Genomic DNA, 19,509 nt, shown 5'->3' on the forward strand with positions numbered 1-19,509 from the left:
TGATGGTAGATCAATGTCATAAAGATGGACCTGTTGCCCTATTTGAACCGGCCGCCGGGGCTTTGCTGATATCAGCAGTGGCACATGGTAGTCGACGGATCGGCGACGGAAGCGGATAGGAAGTGGTGACATCAGAAATGGTGGGGGAGCAAAGAAGATGAGGAGGAGGAGGCTGGAGGTGACGAGGAGGTGAACTAAAATGGGTGTGAGGAATCGATTTTTCTTATCGCATTCCCGTCATGTCGTGGTTAGCAGACTCGATCCCCGTCACTCCTCTTGCCCTTGGACTAGAGATTACAGCAGGTGTCTTATTACTTTTATCATTTTTCTTCTTATTCTCTCTTCACACTCACGTTCTATCGTACCTACAACGAGGTAGACTTGTTGTCGACCCTCGAGAAGATATCCCGATGACATAGTCACGATCCAGTGCTATGTCTGGGAATACTTTGGAGGAATATTGATAAGCGAAGAAGGTTGTGAGTCAGCGCCTTCTCATGGGCTTACTGATACAGCCAATCGTACATCCCTTACCAATACGTTTTCTCATACAATTAGTAAAGACGATAGATCGGACCACTTTCTTCCTTTTTCCTTATTGGTTAGCTAGCTGGTCAGACCACTTTCTCAGTAGTTCCCTTTCTCGGTCTGACCATCGCCGTTCACTATATAGAGAAGTATATACTCGATGTATTGTTCTCTAGTTCAATATTAGTTTGGATTTGCGCTCTTACCGATACTCTTCATTCTCATACTCTGATTCACCGCCTTCAAGGAAGGACTTGACCAGACATTGGGCTTTGTTATATAGCTTCGTATTTGTTGCCTGACAATGGGGATCCAGAAACGACCGTCGGGTGAGAATAAAAACGAGAGTAAGGGACCCATGGTGGGGCTAGGCAAAGGAAGGGAAGTGAAGGAAACGACAAAAGCGAGGGCACAATGCAATGTGTAGCCAGTGGTGACACGAAAATTTGCCGAAATGCCGAAATGCGGAAAGTACCGAATGGAAAAGCAAAGGTGAGCATGACTGGATTGCCTAATAGAGGTGGTGCTGATCAGCCACAAGTTCAAAAAAGGCAATATTAATTACTATTCCACGTGGCACTGTGCCTGTGTGGCGCAAAGGCGAGTCTTGTTGAATATTTGCTTCGTTATTGACACCTGTCCATGCTACCAATCAACTTTGGTGCATGACACTGTCTGTGGATTTCATGGTGCTTGTTTTGGCAGTACTAACACTTATGCATGCTCATTTCTGCCACAGGTGCAAGCCTCATGGGATGGATATTTGGTATGTTAATCTCTGCTAATGGTATTATACCTACACTGACATAAATCAACACAGGGGGTATCTTGAAAAACTCGGACTGGGGGGTGCGTAAATGCTCTGCAAACATGTGATGTTGGGATCACTGATGTTGTTAATCATTGATAGGGTCAATCACTGGCCAGAACGTGGCTATGATGTGGCACTGTGTCCCTGGGATATGAGACGTTCGGAGCTGATAAACTTGCAGTGAGTTGTTTTGTTTTTTCATTTTTTTGGGGTCCGAGTGATCACTCCATGTTTTTTGGGTGCCAGTGTTACTGTTTTTCTATGGTTGTTGTAATTTAGTTCTAATCTTTGTTGGCTCATTGACCAGCAAACTTTTGACTTGGGCCTGTATCAAATTCTATTTAATACCATAAGAGTTCTTTGGATTGTGAAACATAATTTAATTAATAATTTGAAAGCTACAAATCTATATATGGTGGGATATATTGGTTTGTACGGAGTCCAAAGTCATTTGAAGCTGGGTTGGGAACAGCGTTCAGATGGACTGAGCCCCGATTCTCTCACTCCCGATTGAGTTGGAAATCAACCCCAGCTCCGCACTCATGATGGAAATCCTGGCGGGGGCTGGTGAAATTACCTGGCCGTGTACTGAGCCAAATATTCCAGTCTCCCTAAATTTTAGATTTACTACATTTTAAGCTCATTTGTAGTTCCGCTCTGTACACTAACTCATTGGATAGGTCTATCGTTATGAAATCAGCTGCTATACCAGTGTTGCGCGTCCCTTTACCTGAAGGGTTCATTTTGTACGACATCTCGATTTTTGAAGAGTTGTTCGTTCATTTCAAACTTATGGAGGCAAGTGTAGCTTTTAATCATGGCAAACATTGATAGAAAGTATTACTGATGACATACAAAACTGAGTAATGATAACAGTAGGAAAACTGAGAGCGTGATGATAGTATGGAAAGCGGGTATATATGCGTAGCGAGAGAGTTATAGCAAGACGAGAGAAAAATAGATAGCAATATATAAAACGGGCCATACGGAGAATCATGGTATAGTAATCAAGATGAAGACAGCTAATGTTATGTTAAATGCTTGGTGGGGAGGGAAGAAAATTGTCAACGGTGAATAATTCATAATAAAACTTACACGTCACTAGCCAATTCCGCTTCTAATCTTCGCTTGGCTTCCTCCAGCATCCTCAGCTGCTCTAGCTTGGCTTGCTTGTCCGCAAGCCGAGCTGCCCCTTCATTCAGGCATGAAGTTTTTGGGGGTGATGAAGTAGGTAACTGGAGTATTGATATATCGATTTCGGAAAGTATCGATGACAGATTCAAAGGATCCGTAGACTCGGGAACGGACGAATGAGTGGAAGAGTAATTCAAAGAACCAACAGCATCGGTATATGAAGGTAAATGCGACCAAACACCACCGTCCGAAAACAGGTCGTCTGAGAACGACATTGAAGGTGGGGCTGATGTTGTAGAATCGGAAGTTACACAGGTTAGGGATGAGGTAGCGTCATCAACCGGCTGGGAGGAGTAAGGTGGTGGGTGGTGACTATTGGGACCAAAAATATTTTGATATAGTTCATCCAGGTTATCGCTAGTTGAAAAAGGGTTGATATCGGTAGTGGAGAAGGGATTTGGATCAACGTTGAAGGGGTTATATAGTTGAGTGGAGTAGGGAGGAGAGGCTGAAACGAAGAGTATTAACGAGATAATATCAGAGCATATACATCTGCTAAACTCACCAAGCATTGTTGTTTCGTCTACCGGCAGTTTATAACAATCTTGCATCGAGGACCAATTGTAGCACTCTACATCCACGTCCAAGAGCGTGGATGGATCTGGGACCTCATCAGCCACAGCGGGTGGTATCTCGAAGTTGCTCATAAGCCAAGCATTGAAATCATCTGCCGACTCGTTTGCCCTGGGCAAGGGGTCGGAGACAGCATACAAGCGCGGACCAACGAGCCCACGTGGACGCTTCGGAGCGCCCTGGGCAGCACCATCGGATAGACGCCTTTTACGATTATGTGATTGAACTGGTGCAGGTGCATTGAGAGAAACTGGTAGTTCGACAACTTCAGGTGACCAGTAGTCAAACACGCCGTGGTTGGTGTCTACTTCCGAAGGAGGCGACGGTAGCGATGGGATAGACGACCTTGCCATAATCTCCGGTACTTCAAGATCCAACCTGACCAGAGAGTGTAAGTGAAGTCGAGGCGATCCTGAGCGCAGAGAAACATGCCTATCCTTTTTGTGAGGATGTTCAACGTGACGTGAAGGAGTAAGTGTAGCTGGTGAGACGTGTCTCTTGTTACCTGCCAAGATCTTGGGAAGTGCGACATGGTCTTCTTCGTTCTCACTCTCGTCCGCGAGTGAGTCTTCGAGGGCGGGTACCGGCGATCCATACGGCGAACCTATGGGGGACGGGTACGATTTTGAGGCAGATCGTGCTGCTTTAGATAATTCCCTTTGTCTGGCCCTCTCCTGTCGCCTCCGCCCCTTTTCTACTTCTTTTCGTTTCCTTTCTTCCTCTGCACCTTGGAACTTTACGTTCTCCATTCTCAGCCTGTCCTCATCCGTCATGTCTTTTACAACAACGTCCAACTGACCAGCGAGGGCACTTCTCTTGAACTTCGCAGAGTAAAGGCCCTCAGCGGTGACTTTGACTACCATGAAAGCATGTGTAATTTGAGGATCAAGTTGTCGTTTGGGGTCTTCCTGAACAAAAACACGGTAAGCAGCGTCAAGAGTGTCGGCTCGACAGTTGTGGAAATATGTGCGTGACAAAGCTGTCCATCCCATACGACGCCGAATGTTCGTGAACCATGCACTGACGTTGTCTGTCGGTGTGCCAGAGCTATGCGAAATGGATTGTTTTACTTCTTTTGATGGATACGGATCGTGCAGATTTTTCAAAAGCCATTTATATGCAGGAGCGATAAAGGGAGGAAGACCGGGCGAATCGCATAGCTCGACATGGGGATGTGGAAAATGTGATTTATGTGCGAGAGATTCGTGATGCTGAATGTGAAGATGTGCGGTGAGAGAAGTCGATAGACTTCTATTATCATCGGACGCGAGAAATATATGGTCCCATTGCTTCGTCAAGTTCGCTGTAGCTTCATCAGAAGCGTTTTGAAGGTCGACAAACGACTCTACTAGGACGGCCATACGAGCACTGAGTGCGCTTGCGAGTTCTATTGTTTCTGAAGAAGCCGTGCGAAGATGTATTGCTTGCTCTACATCCGCACAGAGACTACTCCATTCTCGATCAAACTTTTCCACAGCTTGCGGTCCATCCTCGATAGCGGATAAGAAATCATCTTCAACTTGTAGGAGACGAGTAGTGAGATCCATGTGAGATGACACGAAGACAGTGAAACCGAATTGTGGGAAGTGGCACGAATTGTGCCAGTACTAATATATATATATACTGATTATGGACAATGCGGATTGTGGACAATGCGGAAGTTGAATCGGGGTTCAATCTGCAGCGACACAACCATCCTTATTAACCTGTGTATAAGGCAAGAGAGGAAAACGCTTGAAACCATCATCTGACAGAATGCCCGACCTTACTCGATTGTCAGAGAATTCTGGCAACAGCGAGCGCGAAACGATATTGCGTTCCATCATTGGGGTGGCCGCAGAAATCAAACGTACAACCGCCCCACCAGCTTCCGATCCTCTTACCTGCTCTCCCACCACTCGACTATCCACAGATAAACCCCCGATCCTACATACCAACCTTGAGCTCCCGACGCCTCAAAGTATCTTATGCGAACTCTCCTACTTTAACCCCCCTGCGGGTGTATCACAACGCCTAGATGATCTCTTTCTTCGGAAGGCTCGCGAGTTACAATTCCAAACCCAAGCCAGTATGCGACAGACTCTGATGAAGGTCCATCTCAGCAGCGGACTATCCGAGGAATTGTCCTTTACAATATTTCACACATTCCGGTCCACATACTTCCAGAAACAATCGGACTGGAAGAAGATGATTCTCGCATCTTTGAAGTCATCTCATAAATGCAGTGTTGGTGTTGATAGTACTCATATCACTAAAGAATCGAAGAAGTTGGATGATTTTTCCTCAACGAGAAATGCTAGAGTGAGGCACAAGTTTAACCAAGTAAGTACTTAGTTATATCATCTCAATCTCGAGTTCGGTAACTAACTGTCAAACCATTCGCTTACCCAGGAGTATGTGCCCATGCTCGAACTCTTTTTCCGCCAAAATCCATTTCCTTCTCATGCTGACAAGGCATTTCTTGCCAAGAAATCTGGTATGACATACCGTCAGATGCATGTTTGGGTAAGCCTATCCTCCAACTTGCCAGAATAATGTCTCTGAAGCCATGATTAGTTTCAAAACAGGCGGAGTCGCACTAAGAAGGAAGGCCTAGAGGTAAAGCGAAGGCCAGAATCGCCCGTTTCTCGTGTTTATTTGGATGAATTATGCGAGCGGATGAGGGAACGAATCATTCCTGAATGTGAGAGAATGTCAACTCCAGATTCTGATACAACAGACTCTGAGGTGGAGCATGAGGCGCGCGATGCTGTATGTTATTTTTTTTTCACTATGCCTTGTGAATTGAGTAGCTCAGACTTGACTACGCAGAATCGTCCTCGAAATCGCTATCTGAGCGATGTGTTAGATGTGTGCGCACCACCGCATGCTTTTCCTTCTGCTTACCCTCCTTCCTGTGATTACAACCCCTTCCCGGCTCAGGGTGTGCCCTACCAGTTCTCTATACCCCAGTGGAGACGTCGCCCTACCCAAAAACTACTTCGTCCGCCACAAACAATCGACTTTGATGAAATTATAGAAATGTTTTCTCGTATGAATATGAAATGTGGCGCCGAAAAAGCTAGGAAGCATAGAGCACACGAGCTTCTTCGGCTAGGGGGTGGAACTACCGACCTACATATACATCGTCAACCTACTGCCAAGCGCTTAGCAGCTACCTCGTCCATCACCGTCAAGCCACCACCAGCCCCCCTTCCTTCACTCATTCGGTCAACGAAGTCTTACTTACCGGTTCTTTTACCTTCCCTAATTTCCGTCCCTGCGCCCAATTCTCGATTGCATGTTTTTAATACTCCCAGCCCTCAGTCGAGACCCACGACGCTTGTGCCTGTTCCTGGAACAGAAACAACGACAAGAAAAGTTACCAGTGCTCGAAAAATCGCACCATTGCCAAAACGCATTCCAAAGGGCACGAGCATCGCACATCGTGGTATCACTCCGGCTATGTCAGAGTCCTCCGTTATTCCTTCGCTATCGTTGACGTCTCCTTCCCGAACATCCTCATATGGCTCTTCGGAAACCCGACTGTTCTCAGAGAGTAGTTCATCGTCATCTTCTCCCCGCGTTAGAACACCCGCCACTTCATCCAACTCGCTCCCCAGGATCGTCACTCCGACTCTCTCGATGCCTGGATTATCTCCCTATCAACAATCATCCTCTATGAGCGACCTTTTCGCTGACTCTCCAGTTGGTACGCCTTCGCAGGCTGAAAGCCTACAGCTCGACATGAACTTCTTTGGAGATCCCCACGTCGCGAAAGCATCTGACTTCAACTTCTTTGGTATCCCACCTTCTACGAACCTCGTACATGCGCAATCGTGATGTGATATGTAGCTCGCATTGTTTGATATCAAGCACTCCACACCACGATCCAACTAAGAGGCGTGGTGACTGTCATCTTTGATCGGGTACGCCAGGCCTTACTGTCACAAACGACCACTGCTGTACGGATCTCAGCAGCGACAAGTGGTTGACGTGCTACTCCTGCCATCAGAATTCTATGGGAATTTTAGAAGGATGGCAGGACGCTAGTCGTGCATATCATGACTTGCAATACAGTATGTGTTCTAGTCCATATTCGTTCTTCTATTCGTTCTTGAACTTATCTTAATATATCTCTGTCTACATGCCTCTTGGTTGTTTTTATTGCCTTCGTTAATGTTTTCATGTTTTATATCAGTTTTCTAACATCCGTATCTTATGGTCATATGGGTTTTATTGCTGTCTGTTGTCGTCATCTTGTACTTGCTTTCTGTACTCACTGTATTAAACCATCATCGTGTAGCACTAGCACTCACAGCTATAGCATAATGGAGATGCTATCCATCTTTTTACTTTGTCGCAATCCGCATTGTGCGAGAACCCACGTCTTTCAAACGTGGTTGCCATTGTCTGTCACCATTGTTCGCAGCTTTAGCCATCACGGTCCCAGTTCTATGCTCAAAGCGCTGTGCCGCTTTGAGCTGCGATGACGACCCGTTTCTTACGCGCGAGTGCTTTGACATGAAATCACTTACCATGTGAAAATCCGCTACTACTCTCCCATTCCCAAAAGCTCGCTGAATGCCTGAGAAGAAATAAATCGTATGACTAGGAACAGTAGCTAGAACAGTAACTAGGTATTACAACAGAAAGTAAAACAACAGTGTCTTCTTTTTAGTACGTCGTCTTTTTATATACTTCACTTACAGTTTGAACATGGTTTACATGAATTTGGAAGCCTAGTAAATCGCGCAATTGAATGTCTCATGAGCGCGCCATACAATATTCAAAGATCAGCAAGAAAATTCGTCTTACCAGGCCCATCAAGCTTCCGATTCCACCGCTGTTACTGCCACCAGTGGTTCCGCCTAGCTTGGACTGGACGACGAGTTTCATGACGGTCATGGCAGCGCCGTTGATCGCGTCCTGTTTGCTCCCCCCGCTTCCACCCCCGGATTTATCGAACAGTTTGCTGGCTTCAGCCATAGCCATGCTGATCAGCTCAGTCTTGGATCCTCCGCCGCCCGAACTGCCGCCACCAGAAGTGAATTTCTGCAGGATCTAAATTTGAGTATAAAGAAAGAAAGCAACGGTGAGAATCCTATCGCGGAGACCAAGTTGGAAGGTTTGTGTGTGCTTACCTGCATTGCTGCAGCACCACCCATAGACCCGGCGCTGAGACCGCTCGCCCCTCCCTCCCTGTAAGCTTGTCTGTGTGCATTCTGTACTTCATCTTCGTCGACCGGGTGCTCGTGTTGGGCCTGTTACATATAATCAATTAATCAAACACCGTAGCAATCAAAAATCAGCGATCGTACGCACCCTGTTCGAGTTGACATGGTTCATCGCAGCGGCGAACATTCCGGGATCGCCAGAGCTCTCAGCGTGTCTCTGGGCAGTGTGAACTGCCTCATCGTGGTCGACTGTAAACATAAACCCGTGCCCAAGCGTGAGCTTTACGGTGCATCGCAACGCGGATGGGCAGATGTGCCAGTGATGTTACTCACAGTGCGGTCGGTCGTCCTGGGCGGGACGGTGATGGGGTGAGTTGTACTCCTGGCCACCGGTTTTGTTGACATCGGCTGGTGTGAGATCGTACGCGATCGTAAGTACGATTGTACCATCGGTGTTACGATCCAAATTGAAAGGTAACAACTCACAGTGGGACTCGCTGTACGCCTGGTATCCCTGTTTCGCGAGGTTCATAAACGTGTCCTGCGATCATGATCTAGATCAGCGAACTGCCTGTCATAAATATCAGCAGACAGGAAAACCATACCATTATTTAGAATTGGTGGGGATGTTGTTGGTAGGGGTGTGAGGAAATAGATATCAGGTTCTATAAACTGAGACTGAGCACCGCATCGGTAAGATCATATCTCTCCGGACATATCCAGGTCACGGTTACTATCGGGCCAGGAACACAGCTTCATCGGTTTTCTAGTTAGGCTGCTTTTACAGCGAACATGTCTGTCCAATATGTCTTCCAAGCATAACTAGTCTACAAAAAGCTAAGCCCGATATTACTAGAAACTTCATATCGATCTTCTAGCTCCTTTTACAGAATGCTGATTATCACGGCCATCTCCAGTAAACTTCGGTTAGATTGGCAGGATTCCATAAGATACACTAGCGCAAATATACGATATTTTACACCCCAAGAAAGCGTCCATCTTCAAAGGAAAGTTACTTCATCACGCTACGCTTGTCTTCAACTTCCCCTCAGCCTGCTTGTCTCCAGAAACTGTCGTTGTCGTCGGGCGAGGTGCAACCCCTTCTTTCCCTTCTAGCGGTGTGCTCGTAGCCGGGATACCCGTACCAGCTGCCGTATTCGCTCCTGGTGGGGTCACCGAGCCCGTAGGACCTGTGCCCAAACCCAAATAACCTTGTGCCGTCTCCTTTGCCTTGTCCATATGAGGCTGTAATGCAGCCTTCGCATCGGATATGCGTGGCTCGACTGTGGTCCGTGCGTTGTCGATGTGTGGCTGGGCAGCGGCTTGTGCAGAGGAGAGGTATTGTTGTGTGGTACCGATCGCAGAGGAAGCACCCGTTTGAAGCTTGGACAGCACATCTCCAGTGGTACCCTGGGCTGTCGCGACCTTTGCAGACCCCGTGCCAGACCCATTCTGCGACCCACCCTGAGGCTGAGAGTTCTGCTCTCCTCCTTGCAAGTAACCCTACAATCAAACAAGCACAATTTTAACCACCGCATGCAACCCTAAAGTGAAAATTCGACTAACCTGTGCCGACGACAGGACGCTCCCGGCTATTGACTTGGCCTGATCAAGATACCCCACACCGGTCGCCTTTGCGACATGCACGTCATTGTGCCCTTCAGCCACTGCAGCATTCGTCGTCTGTGCAGCTTGACGCTGGAACTCATCGAGCTTCGATCCTCCCTCTCCCGTCATCTCAGGGCCCATCCCTTGAGCAGCTTGAGCCGCCTTCTCACCCGCCCCTTTCGCCTGCTCGGCATTCTCTTCGACTTGGTGCGCGACGCGCGAGTTTGGTGCTTCTGCCTGCGCGCTCGCAGCTGTGGTCTCGTGTTTTACGCGCCTACAGTAAGTATTATCAGCATCACTCCAACGACTGGGACAAGAATGCAGACATACTCGACACCCTGAGCCTCGTCGACATTGAATATCGATCCCTGTTGTACTTTGTTGGACATGTTTGTTAATGAAATGATAATGGATGTTGTATGTGAATTGTAGAGAAACGTACGAAAATGAGTGCTCCTTTATACTTGAGAGTCTACCCCACAGAGGCCTGGATAGACCATCGACGTCATGCACAGTGTTTTGGACGGAGTGGAGATAAACCAATCAGGACGTAACGACGTCAGTGACGACATTTGCCTTTTCAGGTCACACCCTTGGAATAGGCGCTACAGCTCTGAAGTGTAAAAGACATACAAGCGGTTACTACAAAAGCTTGGAATGCTACACATTGAAATATTGAATCAAAGTGCAGTGTGAAATTGATCGCGAGGTATAACACATCTTTACAGGCAAAGAAGTAAAGAGTAAAGGGAACAAACAAACATGCATGGAAATATGGAGTATCATGGGTTGGGTATCGCGAGAACATGCAATGAACAAGCTCAAACAGGGCAAGACATGAAAGTGTGGAGAATATAAACGTACACGCGAGGGGAAAATGAAAATCGAGAAATGGAAGAAATGAAAACGAAAACGCGTGATTTGTCCGCTGTTATGAATAACATTTTTGAAAAAAATTTCACCATTGCCTTACGCACGAGTGGCAGAATCCTCCCATGATCCCATCTTCAAAAATTTGGCCAGAACCTCTTCAGAGCTCCTCTTGAACACCTCAACACCTCTAGCAGGGTCCCATACCCGTCCAGCCTTCCTCCCAGATCCAACACTAGAGGGCGATGCGAACGGCTCACCCTCAGGTGGAGACACAGGCCCTGCAGACGACAACGGGGATGCCTCGTTCGACCCCTGCCGATCAGATGGAGAAGGCGTGCTCGTCGCCAGCGCTTTCGCTCTCGGAGTCGTAACAATCGTTGGTGCAGAAGCTCGGGAAGGTGAAGACGCTGGTGGAGAGCTAGCAGCACGCGGGGATAACAACCTGGTAGGCGAGCCTGTCAAAGCAGCTGGAGAGTCCATCTCTGACGGATCTCCTCCAAAAACGACATCTTCTGCCATTATAGGTGGAAGTAGGTTCGACCCCGTAGAAGGCGGCCACTGACGCCTCGTCACACTAGCAGTGCGAACTCGCTGCTGCTTGGTTGTAGCATCCGCATTAGTGACGGCGACGACAGGCAAGGGGTCAACTTGGGTGCTCTGATCTCGACGCACTTTGGGCACGGTCTGTATACCCGTAGAACGATATTTGACCCTTTTCGCCCTGGACGACAGACTCGCACTTCGAGATCGTCCCTTTGACGTCTCGTTATCACTATCCGAATCCACCTCATCCTCAACATCCCCGTCCTGGCTACTCGCCTCCGCCTTGTCGCTCCACGCACGACTCCCTCTCTTCCCTCCATCACTCGTATCCTCAAAAGCTGGCCCAAGAGGCTGAGCTTGCGGAGGACGAACAAGACGCGATGCATACTTTTGGATACTAGGAACATTGTCCCATGCATTCGCATATGTCAACGATGGCGGGAAACCCATCAGTGGAGATGGCATAACAGGTATCGTTAACCCCGCCCTTCCCTTCCTCTCTGGGGTCGTAGGAGCCTCGGGCGGCGGTGCAGATCGCAAAAATACAGCACCAGGAGGGGGGGACTCGTTCTCAGGGAACACCCGACCAGGAATCTGCCTAGGCCTTCCCTCCCATGGGAAAATGCGCTTCACCTTGGTGCGATCTGGACTAGGAGAAGCAGCCGTTTCGTCTGACCCAGGACCGGTCACATGTCGATAATGCCCCTCGCGCACGAGCGACTCAGGGATTTCAGGCTGTGGGGGAGGGCGAAACAAAGAATGCTGAGAAGGTGGAGATGTCAGGTTGGTGCTCGTAGAGCTAGAAGTAGATAGCGAGGACGAGGATGCGGACATGGACATGAACGACTGATGTGGGCGGTCGCTGGCTCTGGTAGGAGACTGGTCCCACGCATTCATGAAATAATTGTCCATAGGGAACGACGTCGACGGGGTAGCCGTTGGCGGAGGCTCAAGAGCTGGATTCCAAGACACTAAGGGAGGTGACGCTGGTCGAGGCCGTTCGACCCTGTGCAATGTGCCACCAGGCGTCTCACCAACAATCTCAGGTGTAACGGGCTTATAAGGTGCAGGCACGTAATGCAATGGCGTTGGCGGCAGCGAGAGCATGCGAACATGGGGAGCAGGCGGAAGCTCGTTAGGCCCAGGGGTGGGAAGAGTTGTCCATCTCACTGGTGACTCTGTTGGAAGCTTCGCCTTGCTGGCAATAGGCGTCGAGGGTCCAGAGTCAGGCTGTGCTGGGACCTGAGGACTTTGCTCTGGTTCTTTAGGTATAGCCATATCCAATGTCTTCGTCTGTTCCGCCGTTTTTGGGCGCATCAAATCGATGCGCCCATCGATTGGCATGCTCCTGTACTCGCCCTCTCCACTGGCTCGATCAGTTTGAAGAAGGCTCCATGAGCTCATACCCTGTACGGCAAGGCGGCGGAGGTCATCCAGACCGAGCGCACCACCGACAGGTACGACAGTCGTGTCGAGGACCTCAGCACCAGAGGCGCCTTGCTCGTTCCACGCAGAGACATACCTGCGCACCTCAAAATCGGTATCAGGTGCAATGGTATGCGAGCGATAATGTCTGTCATAAACAGAGTACCACTTGTCGACGAGAGAGGAGTAGTCGTATGCTTGTGGTGTATTTACATTGGTTGCGCTATCAGTCTGAGAAAGTTTGGTGGAAGCGGCAGACCCAGGGGCACGGTATGCGATGGAATTCCAAGGTTTGTTGGTTCCGATGAAGTGGATTGCAGAGATGTTTGACCCGAAACGTTCGTAAGCAGGCGCATATCTGGAGCAAAAAATCATCAGCAAAGGTAGAATAGTAAGTTATGAAGTGGATTACTGACGTATACGCAGCAGTTGGAGTGGTATTATAGGTAAAACTGAGTCTATTCCAGTCCCCTCCTCTCCATTCATTGAGCAGGCCTTGGTCACCACCATCCCAGCTTCCTCTGGTTTTGAGAAGTTCCTGTATATTATTATAATGGTCATCCCCAGGTGAGAGAACCATCATGCCCGAGTTAAATATATCGGGCCATCCGACATCTGGAACCGCCGAAAACTCATGCGGCAATGTGAATAGGTGAGAAAGAGGGCGAATTGGAAGAATGTCTGCATCGAGGAATATGACTTTGGAATATTGCGTGAGACGAAAAACATGGATTTTTGTGATGACTGTGTTGAGATCTGGACGGCCTGTGGAACACGACAATGTAGTTAGCACATATATCTTTATGAATTGATAAGCAGAGTCCGGGAAGGATCAAAGCCTCATGACCAGCAGTATAACGATGAGTAAAGTGTATTCCCCAGATTGCGGGGTTGATGTACCAAAAAGGTACAGCTGCGGGACCGAGCTCCCGGTGCAAAGAGAAAACACGCCAATGTAAAGCGCCCAGAATTGAAGAGATAGATAGGCATTCTCTCGCTGCCAACAAAAATGAACTGAGAAGACTCACCAAGTAAAGTCAAGCCCTTGTCATCTTCCTGGCTGATGACTTCGACACCAATAACGACATCGAATGCTCTTCTGAGCAGTTTTATAGTAGAAACATCGAGAGTTTCTGGGGTTACGAGACATGCAGTTTCATATGCAGGGGTGTCCTTTGATTCTTGTAGGTTTGCGTGCACGTCCTTGAGTGCAGCAGCGAGTGCGAGTGCCCCTGGCAAATACGAGTCCGATGTTAAAAGAGATACAAAAGCAAAAGGAGTGGATGTCATGGCGGGCGGGAAACAAGTGCGGATTGTGCAGAACGAGACAACTTATAGGGAAAGAATACAAGTTAAGTTAAATAGAAAAACACTAGAGAGAGGATATAGCGGATATTCCAGGTTCAACCAGGTGAAGGAATACACTCCAACGAGCCAATCACATCTCACACCGCACCAAATACACGTAAAGCCGTCGGCATTTCTTATCTACACTCAGAAAAACACCGTCCATCGTGTTTCTTGGCCACCACCATCGCCCAGCGCGTTCAGGAGCTTAGGAGAATAATCATTGCCATTGGAGAACGACGTTGGAGCTGGCATGGTGCTAGTGCTACTGGGACGGCAGGCGCGTCAGCTGGACTGCAAACCCTACACATGACTGCCAGTGATCAGTGGATATCTCAGACTGGTAACGTTATGCTGTCAACAGGTGCTATTTACTCCCACAGGTCACATCTTTGCTTTTAGGAGAACTCCTATCAAGTTCTGTTACCTTGCTGTCGTCATATAATTCCCTCTTTAGCTCGTCTTCCCTCTCGAATCGCTACGACCACTGCTGGTCGGCTGTTGGTATTCTTTGAGCCATATTCGCAGTCGCTGTTGGAACGGAGCGCTCCGAGGACAATTCAAAGACATCGCGCATTCGGTCACAAAGTGCGTCATTTCGAAGTCAAGTCCCGCTCAATCTGCTATATGGACGTTTCTGGAACCCCAGGATTCCTTCGAAGATACCGAGACAAGTGCTTATTTGGTTACTCTAACTCTAGTCTGGACAACGCGACTACGGCAATGCCCTACTTTTTCAAAACCAACCATTGCATTCTCAACTTTTCATAATCCTGGACATCCCTGTCGCATGGGAAGTGCGCATTACATCATTCGAAAGCCACTGGGTTATGTATTCCCGCTTAACAGACTACGTGCGTTGATCTAGATTTGCTGTCATCATCATTGTACTGATCTCGCAACTTACTTCCGGCCGGCTCTCAACTCAGGCGCGTAGTGCACTCGGACTCGCATATTCATAGATGCAGACACGGTTGTATAGACTTGCTATAATGTCACACTACATTGTGGTTTCAAGTTATTTTGGGAATGGAATCTCTCCAGCATAGTATGACCTCTCGATGTATCGCCTGGCACAGTATCACGATTAGATTATTGGGTGAGTGCACGAGTGTGAACAATATCTCTTACGTATCTTACGATTGGAGGTGTACAATTCAGCCACCTGTAGCGCCCGACATGTATGGTGAAGGCTAAGCGCTGAGCTCTGAATTAATTGTGATTGACGTTGGTGCAGGTCCGCGTGACCATGACTTAGTGGTATCTCGGATGCATCATCGTCTGCCCTGCATTAACAGTTTCCACCTCAATCACCTTCACACGTGTCAGCGTTGAATAGGAAACAATCAAGTATTCCGGTCTGCTGCAGTTATGAATTTCTGGTTAGTATGGGCGAGCAATGGTAGGGCATTACCGGAAGCTGCCATCGACCGGTAATCGGGCACCCCGGTATTGTTATCTTTTTCAGAAATGCCTTGGCTTCCGATTCGTATGTGCACAGGATGTGCAAGCTATACTATTCCTTCGACTACAGCTTCACCCCCTTTCCAGGGATTGCAGTGTTAAATGGTTTGCTTTGTTCGCTTTCGGTGACCTGGTCAATATATAAAAGCTGATACTTTAAGATAACGGTGATCGTAGATCTTGTCTTCACCGCGAAAGACAATCCCAGTCAGCTTGAACTCACGGCTACAACTCAAGTTCATCTTGGATACTGTTCTAAAGATGGTATATTTGGCTCAAGCTTCAAATCATGTGTACTCTGCGTTCGCTCTCCTCGCTACCGTACTGATCATCCTCCTACTACCATTACATCTTCGAGGTATGTATTTTTGCACCAGATCCGCAAGCGTAACTGGAATATATCCCAGTCCAAACGACTAGCAGTTGTTTGTTCATTTTCTGGGTTAGCTTGAGGATGCTCAATTTCTCCATTAATTCCATCGTATGGGGTAACAACATTATCAATTGGTCGCCGGGATGGTGTGATATATGTGAATTATCATATGCTTTTCTGTCCAGTAACCATCTAATGTTCTTCAAAGCTTCTTATGTGGAAATTGCTTCCCAATATGGTGCACAGCTCGCTATATTGTGCATTGCACGACGTATCACAAGTCAAAAAATTGTCAGGCGGTCACATGTCGAGGTAAATAAAGGTGTCAAGTTATTCAGTTTAACTTCATTCGTCTCATTATGTTTTCAGATCAGGCGCGATCTAACCATTGAACTTTTTATTGGCATTGGTATTCCTTTATTGCTCCTGCCATTATGTGAGTCTAGCAAACACACATTCTTATATATCAGCCATATTTTGACTTGGTGACTGCTATAGATTATGTCGTCCAGGCAAGATCTTTTATGTAAGTAGAACAATTGGGTTGTGTGCCCGTGTCCATAAGGACGCCGATCACTTTCCCGCTTGTTATCATTTGGCTGCCCATTTTCGCATTGATCTGCGCAGTCTATTTTGGTATGTAGCCCTTACTAAGCGCTACCATCTCAATACTAATCACCTCCCGCAGGTTTCTCCATATACCACTTAGCCCGCCAACAATACCTTAGGAGACAGCTCTTTGGGAGGGATGAATACGTCGAATCTAAATCATACTGGCGTTTGATGACTCTTGCTGGTGCTCAAATTGCATTGGCCGTGCCAGATATTTATGGATTAGTGAATGCTTTTCAGGGTCCAATGGCTCCATACAACTGGGATGCTATACATAGCGACTTTTCTGTTCCCTTACAAGCTTCTTTATCTTATTGGATACCCAAGATATCGGACGCTGTATTGTTCGAGTGGGAACGCTGGGTATACCTATCATCTACGCCCTACTATTTCTTGCTCTTTTCGGGTTCAAAGCGGACGTCTTACAGTATTACCGTGGTATCTTCCTTGCCATTCTAAGACCCTTTAGGTACCTCTCATCAACGATGGACTCAGATGACTTGGAAGCCAGGTTCGTGAAGCACTGCTGCTCGAATATCTTAAAATTGAATCCGTTCGCTATCTTTTCTGTAGTAACAAACCACCTGCTCGTCCCTCCTCTCCGCGCAATCTGTGGTCTAAAGGATCTTTGAGATTCTTCCGCACGTCCGATATTTCCATATCTGCCAAGCAAATTGCTTCACATCCGCCAATACCTTCTAGCCCTTCCTGCTTGCTCGTCTCTTCCGATGAGTAGGGTCAGAGTTGTACAAATAATTCGAAAGGTGCACAAGATGTTAGCAGGACGGATGCTTCAAGTAGTTCCTTCAAATCTCCCTATTGCATGGACGATAATGTCGTATCCTCGGGGCTCATAGCAGAACCCGAGCCTGTTATCAAAGCCTCTTCGATATTGCGACGCCATTCCTTGGACTTGTGGCCTGTCTAAATCAAAGTAATCCTGGACTTATTCCATAGCCACTGAAACCGCATTCGAGTAACGTGGTATTGGCCTATTATGATTGTTTTATACTTATTACGACTCAGATCAGATATCTGTGGACGCTTTGTTTGTTTCGGACCTCGTTACAATAGCTTCCAATACTGAAAAATTATACCGCTTAGTTCTCTATCAATGTCGTTTTATTTGTCCCTTCAGTCCATATGGTTTCGAGTTATCCTTGGAAATGGAATATATCCTCTCGATGTATCCGCCTGGCACAGCCTAGCGGCCAGTATCACGGTCGGATTATTAGGTCAGTGGACGAGTGTTAACGGTATATCGTACATATTTTACGATTCTCCAAATCAGACGACAATGTTCTGTACACCAATATATTTCGACCCGCCCCTGAAATTTGAAAACTTGGACAACGAATTGACTTCATTGTCAGTGCTAACGAGAAAAATACTGCATGTGCGTTGTAGACAGTTATCGTTGAAACTACAGCACTATCTATCTGTCTATATATCCTTATAAATTACACTTCACCCGTCAACATCTGATAAGCTTCTTGATACCTCTTTCTTGTCCCCTCGATCACGCTCTCTTCGACTTCCCAGCCCTCGCCTGCTTTGCCTTCGGGCCCCGCCTCCAGCCCCTTTCTATACCCCACGCCCGTCAGATAATCTCTTACATACTGCTTGTCAAAGCTTGGCTGGGGTCCACCAGGTGCATACTGATCGAGTGGCCAATAGCGCGAAGAGTCAGGCGTGAGGACCTCGTCAACGACGATCAACTCGTCTGGAGATCCTGGAGAAGAGACGAGGCCAAACTCGAACTTCGTGTCCGCGAGAATAAGACCACGGGTGTGAGCGTATGCTGCTGCTGTGCTATAGAGCTTCAGAGCGATTTCAGAGACGCGCGCATATAGGTCTGCCCCGATCAGTTTGGCACCTAGGGGCATGGAAAGTATTAATATGTGGTTTTTTTTTTTACAATGAGAAGGGAGTGACAGTAGGGAATATTTACCTTGCTCGGGACTAAGGTTCTCATCATGGGCACCTTGCTCCGCCTTGGTTGATGGTGTGAGCAAGGGTTCAGGAAACTTTTGCGATTCGACAAGGCCAGCTGGTTGAGGTATTCCATGTACCGTCCCATGCTTCTTGTATTCAGCCCACGCCGATCCTAGAGATTGGATAGCATCAGCACAAATTCCACAGAGGACATATGACTGAACGCGGGATTGTCGTACCAGTAAGATACCCCCTGACAATTGCTTCCATAGGGATAATCTTCGCTTTCTTCACCAACATAACACGACCCTCGAGCTGATCTTTGTACTGCCGCACCTCTTCTGGCATTGAATCGACATCGGCAGTCACAACATGATTTGGAACGATGTCCTTCAACTTGTCGAACCAAAAGAGGGAGATCTTCGTGAGCAGCTTCCCCTTATCTGGTACACCCTACTACACCCGGAATATATGCAGGGGAGGATTCAGGTTACAATGAAACGTACGTGATTGACCCGGGGGACATTCAGATAAATTTATGCAGAAATAATAGTCAGAAAGGTGAAACTTGTAGAATATCAGAGATAATCGGCACCGACATTGCGCAAGATAACATCGAAAACTGAAATTCTGTCTGTTGCAGCAAACAGTAGATGATCGGGCGACGATGTCAAGTAGACATCTCGTACTTTTCCCTTGGAGAACAGAGTCAAGCTGGGGAAATCTGTGTTGATCAGTGCCGACATCGCAATGGATAAGAGAAAAAAGATAAATCTCAGATCTGCTATCAACTCCGCGACTTTCTCAATTATGTTTACTTACTGTCGTTTACTCACTATACCAAGCCGGACCTTCCCACGGGAAACCTAGCAGCTAATTTAGTAGCTAGACATTTTACTTTTCTTTCCTCGCCAAAAGCTTTAGTTTGAATGTTCACCCTCAGACTCGTCACTGACTAGGTTATATACGCCATCATAGAGCCAGTGCTCTAAATGCGAAGCCCAACAGTCGTGGTGCATGATGCATGTTTTATGGCAGGTCGGTTTCGAATTCCAACTTCATAGTAA

General features: G+C 47.5%; 8 protein-coding genes across 8 annotated transcripts in view; 3 read left to right on the plus strand and 5 right to left on the minus strand.

Annotated features, from left to right (window-relative positions):
* SERLADRAFT_455621 (uncharacterized protein) overlaps positions 1–1,472 on the plus strand; it is a gene marked incomplete at both ends in the record, with an annotated part of 10,363 nt that extends 8,891 nt beyond the window's left edge. Inside the window, one exon of the mRNA XM_007312878.1 lies at positions 1,398–1,472. The remainder of the gene's footprint in view (positions 1–1,397) is intronic.
* Positions 1,473–2,430: 958 nt separating this feature from the next.
* Positions 2,431–4,653, minus strand: a1-1 (A mating type protein; the record flags this gene model as incomplete). The annotated part of the gene is made up of 2 exons (XM_007312879.1): positions 2,431–2,981; positions 3,039–4,653. The coding sequence occupies 2 exons, from the start codon at positions 4,651–4,653 to the stop codon at positions 2,431–2,433; spliced, it is 2,166 nt and encodes a 721-aa protein (XP_007312941.1).
* A 208-nt stretch (positions 4,654–4,861) lies between these two features.
* On the plus strand, positions 4,862–7,433 carry a2-1 (A mating type protein; the record flags this gene model as incomplete). The annotated part of the gene is made up of 4 exons (XM_007312880.1): positions 4,862–5,428; positions 5,498–5,611; positions 5,663–5,857; positions 5,918–7,433. The coding sequence occupies 4 exons, from the start codon at positions 4,862–4,864 to the stop codon at positions 6,926–6,928; spliced, it is 1,887 nt and encodes a 628-aa protein (XP_007312942.1).
* Positions 7,434–7,647: 214 nt separating this feature from the next.
* Positions 7,648–8,951, minus strand: beta-fg (beta-flanking protein; the record flags this gene model as incomplete). Its single annotated transcript, XM_007313104.1, has 7 exons — positions 7,648–7,827; positions 7,903–8,149; positions 8,230–8,349; positions 8,411–8,511; positions 8,596–8,670; positions 8,749–8,803; positions 8,868–8,951. 7 exons carry the CDS (start codon positions 8,868–8,870, stop codon positions 7,763–7,765), a joined length of 666 nt encoding a protein of 221 aa, XP_007313166.1.
* A 223-nt stretch (positions 8,952–9,174) lies between these two features.
* On the minus strand, positions 9,175–10,074 carry SERLADRAFT_455643 (uncharacterized protein; the record flags this gene model as incomplete). The annotated part of the gene is made up of 2 exons (XM_007312881.1): positions 9,175–9,765; positions 9,829–10,074. 2 exons carry the CDS (start codon positions 10,009–10,011, stop codon positions 9,283–9,285), a joined length of 666 nt encoding a protein of 221 aa, XP_007312943.1.
* Positions 10,075–10,497: 423 nt separating this feature from the next.
* Positions 10,498–14,120, minus strand: SERLADRAFT_359161 (glycosyltransferase family 8 protein; the record flags this gene model as incomplete). Its single annotated transcript, XM_007312882.1, has 4 exons — positions 10,498–12,085; positions 12,167–13,069; positions 13,128–13,476; positions 13,740–14,120. 4 exons carry the CDS (start codon positions 13,999–14,001, stop codon positions 10,840–10,842), a joined length of 2,760 nt encoding a protein of 919 aa, XP_007312944.1.
* A 1,422-nt stretch (positions 14,121–15,542) lies between these two features.
* SERLADRAFT_412530 (uncharacterized protein) lies at positions 15,543–17,277 on the plus strand (the record flags this gene model as incomplete). Its single annotated transcript, XM_007312883.1, has 8 exons — positions 15,543–16,041; positions 16,081–16,207; positions 16,265–16,331; positions 16,394–16,421; positions 16,461–16,531; positions 16,584–16,870; positions 16,936–17,018; positions 17,081–17,277. The coding sequence occupies 8 exons, from the start codon at positions 15,977–15,979 to the stop codon at positions 17,241–17,243; spliced, it is 891 nt and encodes a 296-aa protein (XP_007312945.1).
* A 575-nt stretch (positions 17,278–17,852) lies between these two features.
* On the minus strand, positions 17,853–19,188 carry SERLADRAFT_353724 (uncharacterized protein; the record flags this gene model as incomplete). The annotated part of the gene is made up of 4 exons (XM_007312884.1): positions 17,853–18,383; positions 18,459–18,614; positions 18,682–18,895; positions 19,042–19,188. 4 exons carry the CDS (start codon positions 19,186–19,188, stop codon positions 17,968–17,970), a joined length of 933 nt encoding a protein of 310 aa, XP_007312946.1.
* Positions 19,189–19,509: the final 321 nt, after the last annotated feature.

The sequence above is a fragment of the Serpula lacrymans genome (genome assembly GCF_000218685.1).
Source record: "Serpula lacrymans var. lacrymans S7.9 unplaced genomic scaffold SERLAscaffold_1, whole genome shotgun sequence".
Lineage (NCBI taxonomy): Eukaryota > Fungi > Basidiomycota > Agaricomycetes > Boletales > Serpulaceae > Serpula > Serpula lacrymans.